General features: G+C 36.2%; 1 protein-coding gene across 2 annotated transcripts in view; it reads right to left on the reverse strand.

The window, feature by feature from the left end:
- Window positions 1-13295, reverse strand: part of LOC149781387 (uncharacterized) — a 251765-nt gene that overhangs the window by 71484 nt on the left and 166986 nt on the right. For both annotated transcript variants that reach the window (XM_089935480.1, XM_089935479.1), the window contains 2 exons: window positions 10609-11064; window positions 2681-3192 (listed from right to left, as the gene is read on the reverse strand). In XM_089935480.1, the coding sequence (XP_089791606.1) occupies window positions 2681-3192; window positions 10609-11064 (968 nt within the window). The remainder of the gene's footprint in view (window positions 1-2680; window positions 3193-10608; window positions 11065-13295) is intronic.

The following is a 13295-nucleotide window of genomic DNA, read 5'->3' on the forward strand; positions in this document are numbered from 1 at the left end:
GGATTTTAGACTTTTTGGTCTCAGATCTTAGGCAAAACCAGTATGAACTGCAAAAAGACAGATGAACCTTTGCAAAAAGTAGGATAAGATGGGCATTTGGAATAAAGAGTGGTCTCCATACAAAAATAATGGCTCCATTAAGCAAAAAAAATTTTTAAAAATCCAACTTTTACCCTTCTGCTCATGCGCGAGTCAAATAGCCAATAAAAAACGATGTTTCTAACACAACTAGGCAGTATGTTATTGAAAGATGACTGGGGATTTGGTGTTTTCGAGTCTATTCAGAAACAGCTTTCAAAATGTGTTTCCTGCTCGATTTTCAGGCAAAAAATGACAAAAAGCTCCAGAGGTTAATGTGTTAAAGTTGAATGCATTGAGCATTCAAATTTTATCACATTTAAGCCAGAAATGTCTTTGTGATGGGTCACTTTGGACTTTCTTCTTCCCCGCCCCCCCATGTCAGTGTTAAATTTGAAAGGCCAACATCTACGACTCATCGATATGTGACCAGGGCATCACAAAGCTGTCCTGAGAAAGTAAATATCTGAGATACCAACCATTACTGTTTGGATCGGAGCCCATGTCATATAGTCATTTTCAAAGAGAAGTTGATTGCAACGTAGTTCAGAGATTCTAGGCTGTCCAAAAACTGATGAAAGAAATGATTATCTTGGAAAAATTTAGGAACTGCTGAGTATGATTGGTCAGAGTAAATTAAGGCATACACTTTGGAAGTAATGTGAATTTAAAGTCATGACCTTGGTCAAAATTCTTTAGTCCAAAAATTCCTGAGAGAGATGAATTTTGGCATTGAGGAAGCCTAAAAAGAATAGTGTTTTCCTCGTTAAACAAGAAAAGGAGACCAGGTGGCTCTTCTGTAAGAAAAAAGAAAGGTTTTAGTGCTAAGATACACAATTTCTGAAAGAGAACAGCATTAAGGAAACAGCTATCTGGGAGAGACAGAACAGTCTGAAGACGGAAGTCAAGAAAGATAGGGTTAGGGTTAGGGTTCAGAATAAAAGACTAGGAAGTCCAGAAAGAGATGAAGCATTTGGAGTAGGAAGACTGGAGAGAGAATTGGAAGATGTGATGCATGGGGGACGAGAGGAAGGTGATGCAATCAGGCATGGACATTGAACTCTTTTTACCACTCATTATTATGATAAAATGAATCCAAAATTAGACACTGCTATTAAATTCTGTTTACATAAATTAAGACTGAATTGTAGTTGCTGCTATTAACTGTTACTGATTAAATTTTGTTATTTTTCTTGTCTAAGGGGGCTCATATTGCATTATTTCTTCCCAATAGTCTTGCTCAGTTCTCTGTTGATATTCTATCTATCCACTCGCAAAAACTGAGGGAGGTCATCCCCTAGATGATGCCAGCCAAATCCAATTAACCACCAATCAAGACTTGATCAACTGACAAAAGTCTCTTGTATAACACAATTCTTATAATTAACACCAAGTTTAAGACTGCTCTTTTCCAGGAGTGCACAGAGCATTTCCATATCAGAAAATGGTTTTCTATAATGGTCTATGGCTACTCTCATTTAATTTTAAACATGGCCTTTCCTAGTGGAGTGTTAGAAACTCTTAACTTCAGAGATCCTGTCATGCATACACTGTGCTGCACATGCTTAATGAGCTCAAACTGGTGGTGTCTTTCTTAATTAAATCTGAATTTGTCAGTTTCACTGACAAATACACTGACTGAATTTCCAAATTGTGACATTTTGGGATACTGCTTGCAAGAACTGCAATACATCTTTCCTACAGAGTCAATTATTTGAAACCATCATAGTGATATCACTGAATTATTTTTAAAGCTATGTTAAAAATCCAATGCACGCACACACACACACACACACACACATACCTTCCTTGCGAAAATAATTTTGTAAACTCATTTTATCCAAACAAAAAAGATCACCTCTTTTGACAATTACTTCTAAGATACATCATTTTTTAAATGTCTACAACACCATTTCTTGAGTGCAATTGTTTCACTCGAGATGCAATACTGTATGTTGAAGTAAATCTTCCATATAAACAATTAAAAAATTACAGACTCATTAATGTCATTTAATAAGTTCATAAAGGAAACGGACAATTGTGTTGATAAAGTACCTTTCCTTCATTGCATTGCATTGACTCGGTGGACTGAAATCAAAGAGTAATCTGCTCATGAGTTTCTGTGAAAGTAAAACAAGGTCATTTCAAGCAATTAACAGTACTGGATTTGTTTTGTTTGAAGTGTCATGACTGACTGATAAATTGGCTGATAATTTGTTCACTTAACCCAATATGTAGTCAAGCAGTAACTGAACTCAAGCATAAGCGACAGTTACCAAAAAATACTTATTGCAGTATCACAGGATGTGACTGAATAGTGGCAGATTAACCCATTCAGTATGCCCAGAGGGCATGAATGGCCAGATAGGTAAATAAAGTGATTAAAATATGAAAATTAGCACCTACCAGACTTGCTTAATATAAGATAAAAAAATCACCCATCCCAGACTAGCGCCTTGGAAAATATACTTGTATGACTTTGACAAGGTATAATCCTGGAATTGGGCTACAAGATTGTAGCAGCCTTCATTTTACATGCAAGTCAGTTTTAAAATGTAGTAGATATATAAATCTGCACCAAATAATAAACATTTAATCTTACCCGCTTTGTTTAGACTGGTTCCCCTCATCAGGTGTTGCATAGGATGAAATTTTCTGCTCTGAAAAAGGACTATCATTCTGATACCTCAACATGACTGCTGGAGGGCTGAGTCCATTTTTGACATTTTGTGTGTTGTCATAGCGCTGATTTGATCTGGGGCTCTTTTTCTCCTCTGGCACAAAAGCACTACTTTCAGGTGTCTGACTGTTTGGTAGAGTTTGTTTAGACCCATACGTGTACATTCCAGGGTCTTGAAAACCGTATGTACATAGGGATGTTTTTGAGTCTAAAAATATTTCACTTTGTGGCCTCTGTGGTCGTCGTTTTGGACTCTCCTGAGAATTTCGTTGTCGTGCATAATATGGTGGTGATTTGGTATGTCGTGGAATGGAATCATCATCAAAACTATTCCAGGGTTTGAGCTGTGGACTGATTCGACTGTTTGGATAGCCGTTGGTATCTGTGGGTAATGCTGGTAAGGGACGGTTTTGTATTTTACTTGACCTGGGGGACTGAAAAAGACAGGAAAAAATAAAAGTTTATAAGTATGAAGGAGCTACAATTTCCATGAGTTGAAGATGAGATCATTTTTTGTTTTAAACTGCTGAGTATCTTGAGCAGTTTGATTATCAAATTAGTCACTATGGAACCATATTGGATGTGAGATTAGCATCATTTTCATTTAGGACAAACCAGACACAATTTTACAATTTTTGGAGACACCCCTGTCAATTCGACCATCCATTAAGGAGAATTTGTGACAAGATTTTCAGCATATTCATTGTGGCAATCATTTTCATTATGGGCAAACTAGATATTACAATTAGTCTTCTGATGAAAAAAACCATGTCGGTATGAGATTCCATTTAGAAGAAGTAACACTAAGAAATAAAATAAATATGGCTGCCATGGCACCTTTTTCATTTGGTACTAACTAGCCATGATAACAAGTCTTTCCGTGGACACCTGTGACCCATGCTGATATAGCTTCCCATCTAAAGGAAATAACATTAAGATTTTCAAGATGAACCCTGTAGGACTCACGGTACTAATTCCACTCCAATGGTAAACATATGGAAACACTATCATATTCAAAATTCAATAACTTAAAATTTATGGGTGCTGATAATGACACCTATAATTTTTTGTGCACATCTAACCTTGGTGCAAGCTTATGTGTGGAGAACACCATATGACCCGCGGCAATTTGTTTACATACATGTGCATGAAACACGTGTTATTGATTCTGCACCAAATGAATCAGGTGCTACTTTCAGTATTGAGTACTCCTGAGTCAAGCCTGTAAAAATGCTAAAGTTGCATCAGTAGAAATTTGTCAATATTTTTTTTACATTACATATAGGATAAGCTCTCAAAAGATATTTTTCCTAAAATTTTAATTTTCATTATTAACCAATTATGGACCACCAAACCTGTAAATACTCTATTATTTCTTCACCCATTTCTAGACTGGTTCACAGTTCTTCCGTATAATTAGTACCGTGTGTCCTATAACCAGATTTAATTTTTTTTGAAAAAGTTGTATTTTACTCCTTGATATTAGAGCATAATTGTAAGAAAGAATTGGCCATGCTTGTGCATGGATAATAGTGCAATAGCATTTTATGTGATACCAGTATCTGTAGTTAAATTGCATCCGCATTACATGTTGCTGTCTTGTATTGTACTTATTAATGGCTTATTCTTGTTATTAAAATAATTGTTTTCTGCCTTTGTATCTTCATGTTATCTTTCTATGGCATGCATGCTACACAAAAGAAACACAAGCATGCTGACATCAGCAAGTATGACATCACAGGGTATCAAATTACATGACGCATTGTATTTTCATCTCTCACTGCAGGCTATAAGACAAGTTTTAAATGTTTTAAATTTCAAAATTGCATTTCTTTTCTTGCTGACTCTCACAGAAATAACATACAGTGCATCCCTATTCACATCAATCAAACAAAACAAATAAGTGTGCCACATGACAGGTCAAAATGATACGAGGCCATTGCCCTTTTGTGACTAAAACAAATACACACACCCATGAAACATCAAGAGATGCTGATATTCCAAACTTATTTAAACTATCATCACATGTGATTCATGACCCCCAAATGTTAATAAAAAGGTATAAAAGCCAAGGAAGAGTTCCATAAGCTGTATTATACTGAATAATTAAATAACATAGTGCTACTTTTTAGTATAAAACTATGGGGAAGGGTGAATAAGCAAAGAATAGACAGAGTAATTTCTTCAAGCCTGGTAATGTTCCCCACAACAAAGGGGGTGGGGGGGGAATGTATATCAACACAAATAACACATCAACATGAGGTATGTTACATAAGGACATCAAGAGACAAATTTGAAAAAGCTATCCAAAGTTCCTATAATGCTGACATTGATGTTGGAGACAGAAAGTGTATGCACAAACTGTTATGACTCAAGCTATTAAGTATGCTGGAGGTGGAGAAATGTGTGAAAAACTTTGCTATGCCAAGACAAGTTCATGTCTCTATGCAATATGCAGACACTGATAAAAATTGTCACTGAATACACTACTTGTTAAATTTAAGTAATAGAACTGAATTGCATATTGAAGTTGTCTAATACATAAACATATACCTACATTTACCCAAAGCTCATAAAAAGTTAAGAAAAAGTCTAAAAATCATTACTGTGGCTGCTTTCCACTATAAGCAGTGTTAAATTACTTACTTTTTAATATAAAGCTGAAAAAATGCATACATTATTGAACAAAAGAGAAACAAAGCAAACATTGCAATCACTCAATTACAGTCAAAGGGGAGGTAATACACCTTGATTTGGCAAACCAAATAGCAAGCTCTAATTTACAGCTAAATGATTCCTTACTATTACTTGATGGTAAGAACAGAGCAATGTAGGTTTTATAAATAGCTTTTGTTTCAAATATGAAACCATATTTCTGACATGAAGCTTGTTTTCATTTATTCACAACAACATATATGGTGAACAAAACACATATCGCTTAGTGCACGCAGTAATCAAATGCTGAGATTTGGAATAATGTGTTCTGAGACCACAAGTTGCAACACCCTGAGTATGAAGGTTTTCTATCATGGGACTTGGTACATGAAGAAAAAAGAGATCTAGTTTGGTGGGAGAGAGCAGTATGTTCACCATGCAGTTATACATCAAGAATGTTTCAACTGTATGAAGAGAGGTTGGGGAAGAAAAACTGCCTGTGTAAAGAATGCAATACAGATAGGACTTTTGCAGAGTTATATTTGGAATGAAGGGTTGAAAACTATTATTTTAAGTGAAAATATCCCTCCCTGCTCCCTCAACAAAAGGAATGCAGAAAAGTTCCAATACTGTTTACCCAAAAATGTAATGTACCAATATGAGAAACATGCTGAACATAGAATAGGTGTCAAGGAGTTTAATTCTAGGATAAGAAATAAGACCGGTATAATTGATATTCAATGTGACTCGACATATAATAATTCAATTTACAGGTTGAGGCAATGCAGCATGTGCAGTTTTGTGCACAGTCCTTATTTTTACAATGTTCTCTGCTTTGATCTGCTGAGTGTGTCTCTAAAGTTAAATGATCAGTACTGATACATAAGTGATTGTGACATAAGTGGCTTACATATAAAATCTCCCCCACCCCCACCCCCATTTGGGGAATTGTTGCATGTGTTAAATGGTATTTAACCATATAGGCCAATCTATGGGTACCATCATATGAAATTCTGCCATCAGGCCATACTATGCTCTTTTCCCTATAGCCTGAGCCATCTACTTCCACTCTCCAGTGTATAAAACCATCCCCATCTGTCTTTTGTATAGAATTTTTCTCCAAAATCACATTCAAACCATGATAAAAAGACTCCATTATGATTGTCATATGTAAAAACCACCAAATTGATACCCTGTATGCACGTGGTAACCATGGAAACAACAAACTGCTATTATGGTATAGGTCGCATATAGGACTCACGGTACTAATTCCACTCCAATGGTAAACATATGGAAACACTATCATATTCAAAATTCAATAACTTAAAATTTATGGGTGCTGATAATGACACCTATAATTTTTTGTGCACATCTAACCTTGGTGCAAGCTTATGTGTGGAGAACACCATATGACCCGCGGCAATTTGTTTACATACATGTGCATGAAACACGTGTTATTGATTCTGCACCAAATGAATCAGGTGCTACTTTCAGTATTGAGTACTCCTGAGTCAAGCCTGTAAAAATGCTAAAGTTGCATCAGTAGAAATTTGTCAATATTTTTTTTACATTACATATAGGATAAGCTCTCAAAAGATATTTTTCCTAAAATTTTAATTTTCATTATTAACCAATTATGGACCACCAAACCTGTAAATACTCTATTATTTCTTCACCCATTTCTAGACTGGTTCACAGTTCTTCCGTTTAATTAGTACCGTGTGTCCTGTAGGCAGCCATATTAGCTACAAGATCAGTACAATTTTTAAAGACCATCTTGATCAAGATACCACAAAGCCCCATGCAGCGTTGTTTGGGGAATGATGAAAGTGGAGATGTGAGTGGGATGATGTATGTGGTATGTGTGTGTGTGTGTGTGTGTGTGTGTGTGTGTGTGTGTGTATATATATATATATATATATATATATATATATATATGTATGTATGTGTGTAATAGTGCTTCACTGCAACCTAGCACAAAAGTAGTTATGCAGTGCCAACAACAGGTTATGTTACAAAAAATGTCATATATAAACAGCACAAAAATTAGGAAGATAAAGCCTTAAAAAACAATCTATAACCAAGCACAAGAAGGTAAAATATAACATGTAAAAGATGCAAGATGAAGGTGACAATAAAATCCTTAAAACATGATTAGATTTCTTGTATAAACTGCATTCCCTAAAAAAAAACTTACCAAGATGCATACTCATACAGCTTCTTCAAGCAATTCATGTCAAAATATTTCTGTCTCAGACGGTGGAAATAGAAACACTCAACAAGAATTTGCTCCATTATCAGGGTACATACTCTTGTCAAGGTCACTCTTCAGGAGGCAAGTACAGTCAGATATGTGCCTAATATGCATTAATACCAGCTCATCTCTTGGACTTTTTCCCTTTGAGAGATTGTTGTATGTGGAGGTAGGGTAGAAGATGCTGTATGTGAATGTGTGAGGGATGCAGTAGGTGGTGGTGGGTGGATATGCTGTATGTGAATGTGTGAGGGATGCAGTAGGTGGTGGTGGGTGGAGATGCAGTATGTGAATGTGTGAGGGATGCAGTAGGTGGTGGTGGGTGGAGATGCTCTATGTGAATGTGTGAGGGATGCAGTAGGTGGTGGTGGGTGGAGATGCTGTATGTGAATGTGTAGAGGGATGCAGTAGGTGGTGGTGGGTGGAGATGCAGTATGTGAATGTGTGAGGGATGCAGTAGGTGGTGGTGGGTGGAGATGCTGTATGTGATGTGATTGGAGTTCTGTAGGTGGATATGTGAGGGGATAGTGCATGTGGTCGTGAACGGGGGATGCTGTACATGGAAATGTTATGGGGATGACTGTAGGCAGAAGTGGGATGGGGCACTGGAATATACTGATGTGCTTAAGAGTTCACATTTTCAAATAATTGACTCTGTAGGAAAATCTACCCATATTGCCATTTTGTTTTTACAAAAATTAATAATTAATAATTGTTGGTGAGAAGATACAATGATTGATGCATAAGCATGGGCACCTGCAGCATAGGTCAAGGGAGGTCACATGACCCAGCCTGAAATCATACTGCAAATATACTGTATCTAGATATATATAAATAAATTCCGACAAGTTTAGTCATGAAAATGAAGCTGAAAATATGTCACAAGACAGTTCAAAATGCTAAGTAAATATCAGCTTTAGTTTCAGCTTGCTTACTATACTAACTATCTTGGCCATGACTGACTGACACCCCCACCTGCAAAACATCTTGACCCCCTCCCCCTGCAAAAATTCCTGCAGGTACTCATGTGCATAAGCTTTCTTATTGCCATTACAATATCTACTGGTGTTTATTAACAAATGGACAAAGGACTTATGGACCATGCCATTAAGTATGATCATTAATTAGTTCTCATTATTATTAAGTCCATCACTGTAACAAAACAACACATGCATTTTAAAACGAGTTTGGAAGCCATCTGATGTTTTCTTATCCAAGAAAAATTACATCTCTGTACATGCTAAAGTGAAGACCACTGACACATTGGTCAACTAGTCTTATTGTTTCATTATAGTCATACAAACATAAAATATAAAAAATCTTGTCTATTTTCTATCGTAAATTTTAAAGTCACGGATTTTGTTACATTGATTTGTATATATACATATACTGTCTTTTAAGTGCTTGTTCTGTTTTAAATTGGAAATCTATTCATTGATATACCCCACTATTATCATTACTGGTGAGTTTGAATAACAAGAAATGTGTATGATCACTTGTCCTTATAACATCTGCTGTATGGACAACAGCTTCAATAGCACCTCTACTGATTTTCATTTCCCTAAAGAAAGCCTCATTTCCCTACTGGCAGCCCTGCTGATTTGACCTCTTCTGTCCATTCTTGCTTTCAATCTGGTTTCAACTGTATAACCAAAGCACTAAGCATTGTTTATTTACTGTGTAAATAACACTGCATAACCATGTGGTTGTTGTGACAATGTACATTGTAATTAATATAAGAATGATGTTGTTGTTGTGGGTTTTTGTAGCGCCACCTTAGGGGAAAAAAACCTATTAGATACTTCATTCATTTCTGCGAATGACAATTACATCAGATCACATGGTCGCTGTTTATGCTCTGGTAGAAACCTGCTATTTAAAGTAACTGGGTTGTATTCTCCACTCTCCAAAATGGCAGTTGCGGATTTCATTCAGTACTTACGAAGTTTTCATGATTAGAATCACAACTATGAAAGATTCAATAACTAAGGTAAAGGCTCTGATATTGATGTAGGCAGCAATTAGTTTTAATAAATTATCAAATTCAGATGACTTAGTGATGTAGACGCAGACAAAGAACTTGTAAATTTCGAGCATGAGAAATGGCAGCTACGGTTGGTCAGGCGGCTTCACTGACTTGACGGTGAACAAGTTCTCTCAAGATTTTAAAGCACATAAAAAACTCTTCCGTGAAAAATAATTACACAGCTATAACAATCGGACTTTACTCTTAAATTTTTCCACATATAATAGATGTGTACCAAAAATGTAAAATGGTTAAAATTGCTGTTAAACGTAACATACACTACATTGCTTAACAGTTCATAGGCAGGCCTATGCATATGCTGTCGATTAGGTAGCAGGTGTTCTATTTATAGCACGCTGCACTTTGTCACTATGCTCTATAAGGTAAAGGGTTAACGTAGCTTCAACAATTTTTCAGTCATATCGCTACGTTGTCTGCAGTGTGGCAGTTTATAGTGATGTCAAGCACTGGGGCATCATGCCGCAGACATGTAGCATGATGTCCCACCCAGTCACATTATCCTGACACCAGGCTGACCAGTCCTAACACTAACTTAATGCTGACGCTCTAACCACTAGGCCACCGGAGTGGTGCACCAGAACAATGCTCATGAGCAATCCATCAAACCAATCACTGCTGAACACTAATGTGGAAACTTGCTGTCTTTTGCACATTTGAAAATGTTCTAGTTTTGCTTTTTCTTAAAGATTCTATTCACAATGATCTTCACTAACAAACTACCAACATAGTATTAGAAACTGAAAAGCTGCAAATTAGTGAGTGGATTCTTGATAGATGTGTGCAGTATGACATGTTTGTAGCAAAAACTGTATCCCAAAAAATTAAAACTTTCAAGGACCAAATAGTAAATTAAAAAATAAAAAAGGCAAACAAAATACGTTAGATATTACTCACCTCTGGATTTGTACTATTTGTATTCGTGGATGATGCAAATTCCACCTCCTCCTTCTTAAAACAGAATCCTGAATCCATGGACTCGAACCCTCCATTGGTGTAACTCCTGTCGATTGCATCTTTAAGTGCTGTCACAGGAGAACCTTTATATCGGTGTGAATTGTTTATATCACTGTCTAGTGACTCTCGAATTGTCATAACTGAAAAATTTTGCATAGCTGACAACTGTGGACTAGAATTTCGTTTGGACGGCGAGTCTAATAAAGCTCCAAAATGTTTAACTGGAGATGAATGTGGGGGTGTAGAGTTTCGTTTCGAGGGTGGATCATAGGGTGACCTGTTTGAGTTCAAATTAGCACTGTGGGGTCGATTAGATGAGCTTCCCTGACTGGACCCCATTGAAGATGGCTCAACTAAAGGAGTACGATGATGGACCTTTTCAGCAACTTGCTTTGCCTGAAATATAAAATTCTTTTTTCATAAATTGTGAGGAAAATAACAAGGACAAAACATCAATTCAAAACTTAACATACAGCATTTGGAATTTTGTTTCTAACTAGACCTTTATTAGCTGGGTTAAGTTCTTACCCATTATGCAAATACAAGGGAGTGTAGAAAGCACTCTTAAAGTCACTCATTGAGTAATACTGTTGTCTCTAGTTCAATACCTAATCTAGCATGTAAACGAGTCAATGACTGGACATTAATGGTTTGTGGTTTAAAAATATTTCATTAAAACCTGGTTTCAAAGTATTTTATTAACTCAATCAGCCCCAATCCCGCCTGTAGGCGTGATGAGGATGTACCCTACTTCCGAGCTCTGCAGCATCAAGGTCATATAAGATACACCAAAGTGGGTGGTATTACTAAAAAGCAGACAGATATAGTTCTACAATGATACCAAATAATCTGGACATTCTAGTTGCACTACAAAATACTGAGAGAAAAACCTAATTTTTTTTGGACCTGTTTTTTTTCTCACCCAATGTCCAGATTTTAGACCTTTTGGCCTCAGATCTAAGGCAGACTGGTCTGAACTGCACACAGACAGGTGAACCTTTGCAAAAACTAGGATAAAGTGGGCATTTGGAATAAAGAGTGCTCTCCATATGAAAATGATGGGTCCATTAAGCAAAAAATAAATAAAATTACTCTTCAGCTCATGTGCCAGGAAAATAACCAGTCGAAAATGATGCTTCTAATACAACCAGGCATTAGTCTAATAAAAAATCTGTTGAAAGTCGATATATTAGGATGTATTCAGAAATAGACCCCAAAATGTCCTTCCTACTCACATTTCAGGTGAAAACGACAAAAACCTCCAGAATGAGTTAAAACCTAACTGAAGAGTCCCAAAACAGACTGATGTTCTACTGTTCAAAGTGAGTTAAAAATATGAACATTTCTTCATTTTTTCTGCCAAGTGTTGAAGCCTCTCTTGAAGAAGATTTTCAAATTAGTAACTGAGGTAGCCACACTGGATTTAAGATGGGCAGTTTTCATTCAGGACAAACCAGACATTATTATACTTTGGGTGAAAACCACATACCAATACAATCACCCACTGAGGAGGAGTAGCAATTACAAGAATATCAAGACGACCATTATGGCAGCCATATTTGATTATTGGCACCATTTGCATTCTGACCTTTTGGTGCAAACCCTATGTTGCTTTAACCATGAATTCTTCTGGAGAAGCTAACAATTCTGGAGGAGAAGCGACAGTAAATTTTACATGATGGCCACCATGGTAATTACTGGTAATCCTCATTAACTGTAAAAGACCCTGCATATCTTAGGTATTGTTAAAAGAACTTTTTGTTGTCTTTTTTAGGGAGTATAAATGAAGGGTGTAATTTAATTTTGAGATTGTACCACTTGGTCTAACTTGTGATTTACACCTTTCCAAAGACCATTAGCCCTGCCTGGTCATTTTTGCTTCCTGGACTTTCGAGAAAAATCAGAGAGAAAAAACTAGCAAATAAACTTTTCTGTCAGCTTGATTATATTTATGTTCATTTCTCATGCAAATGGAAGCAGCCATTTCAATCAGCAAGTGTGAGGTTTCCCTAATACCACAAATAAAGAAAATTTTGTCAGCAGTTACAAATACGTACGCAAACACTCTTTTATAATGTGCATACAAACCCACACAACTTTGCTTTATACTCTCCTTCTTTTAAAAGTACTTATGAACTTTCCATAAGCACTTAACAGCAGAACCTTAGGACCAACTAAATCTTGGGATGAATGTGTGTCTCACATTTCATAGCAATAAAGCCAAATAGTTTACGAGGAGTAGTGATCACAAATTTGTTCCAAGGGACAGATGATGGATGGATGACAGACAACAGGCCAGCATAAGCTCTCCTGGTCTATGACTAGTAAGGTTAATATAAAAAAATGACATATCCTTTTGTTATGTATATGTAACTTGTACCGAGTTATTGAACTTTGTCCATAATTGAGGGCTGGAGTTGGGCCTATCTGACTATTTTGTAACAACATCTTACATAGCTAATTCTAGTCTTATGAATTTTTTAAATTATAAATTAAGATTATTACTACTTGGAGGTAAATATGTTTTCTTGGATCTGAGTTTTAAATGTTGACAAAAGACCTTCAAAATTATATACTGTTGTATAAACAATGACTGAATTTTGTGTAAAATCAACCTGTCTTCTTGT

The sequence above is a fragment of the Sinohyriopsis cumingii genome, chromosome 15, assembly GCF_028554795.1.
Source record: "Sinohyriopsis cumingii isolate HCF-2022 chromosome 15, ASM2855479v2, whole genome shotgun sequence".
NCBI lineage: Eukaryota > Metazoa > Mollusca > Bivalvia > Unionida > Unionidae > Sinohyriopsis > Sinohyriopsis cumingii.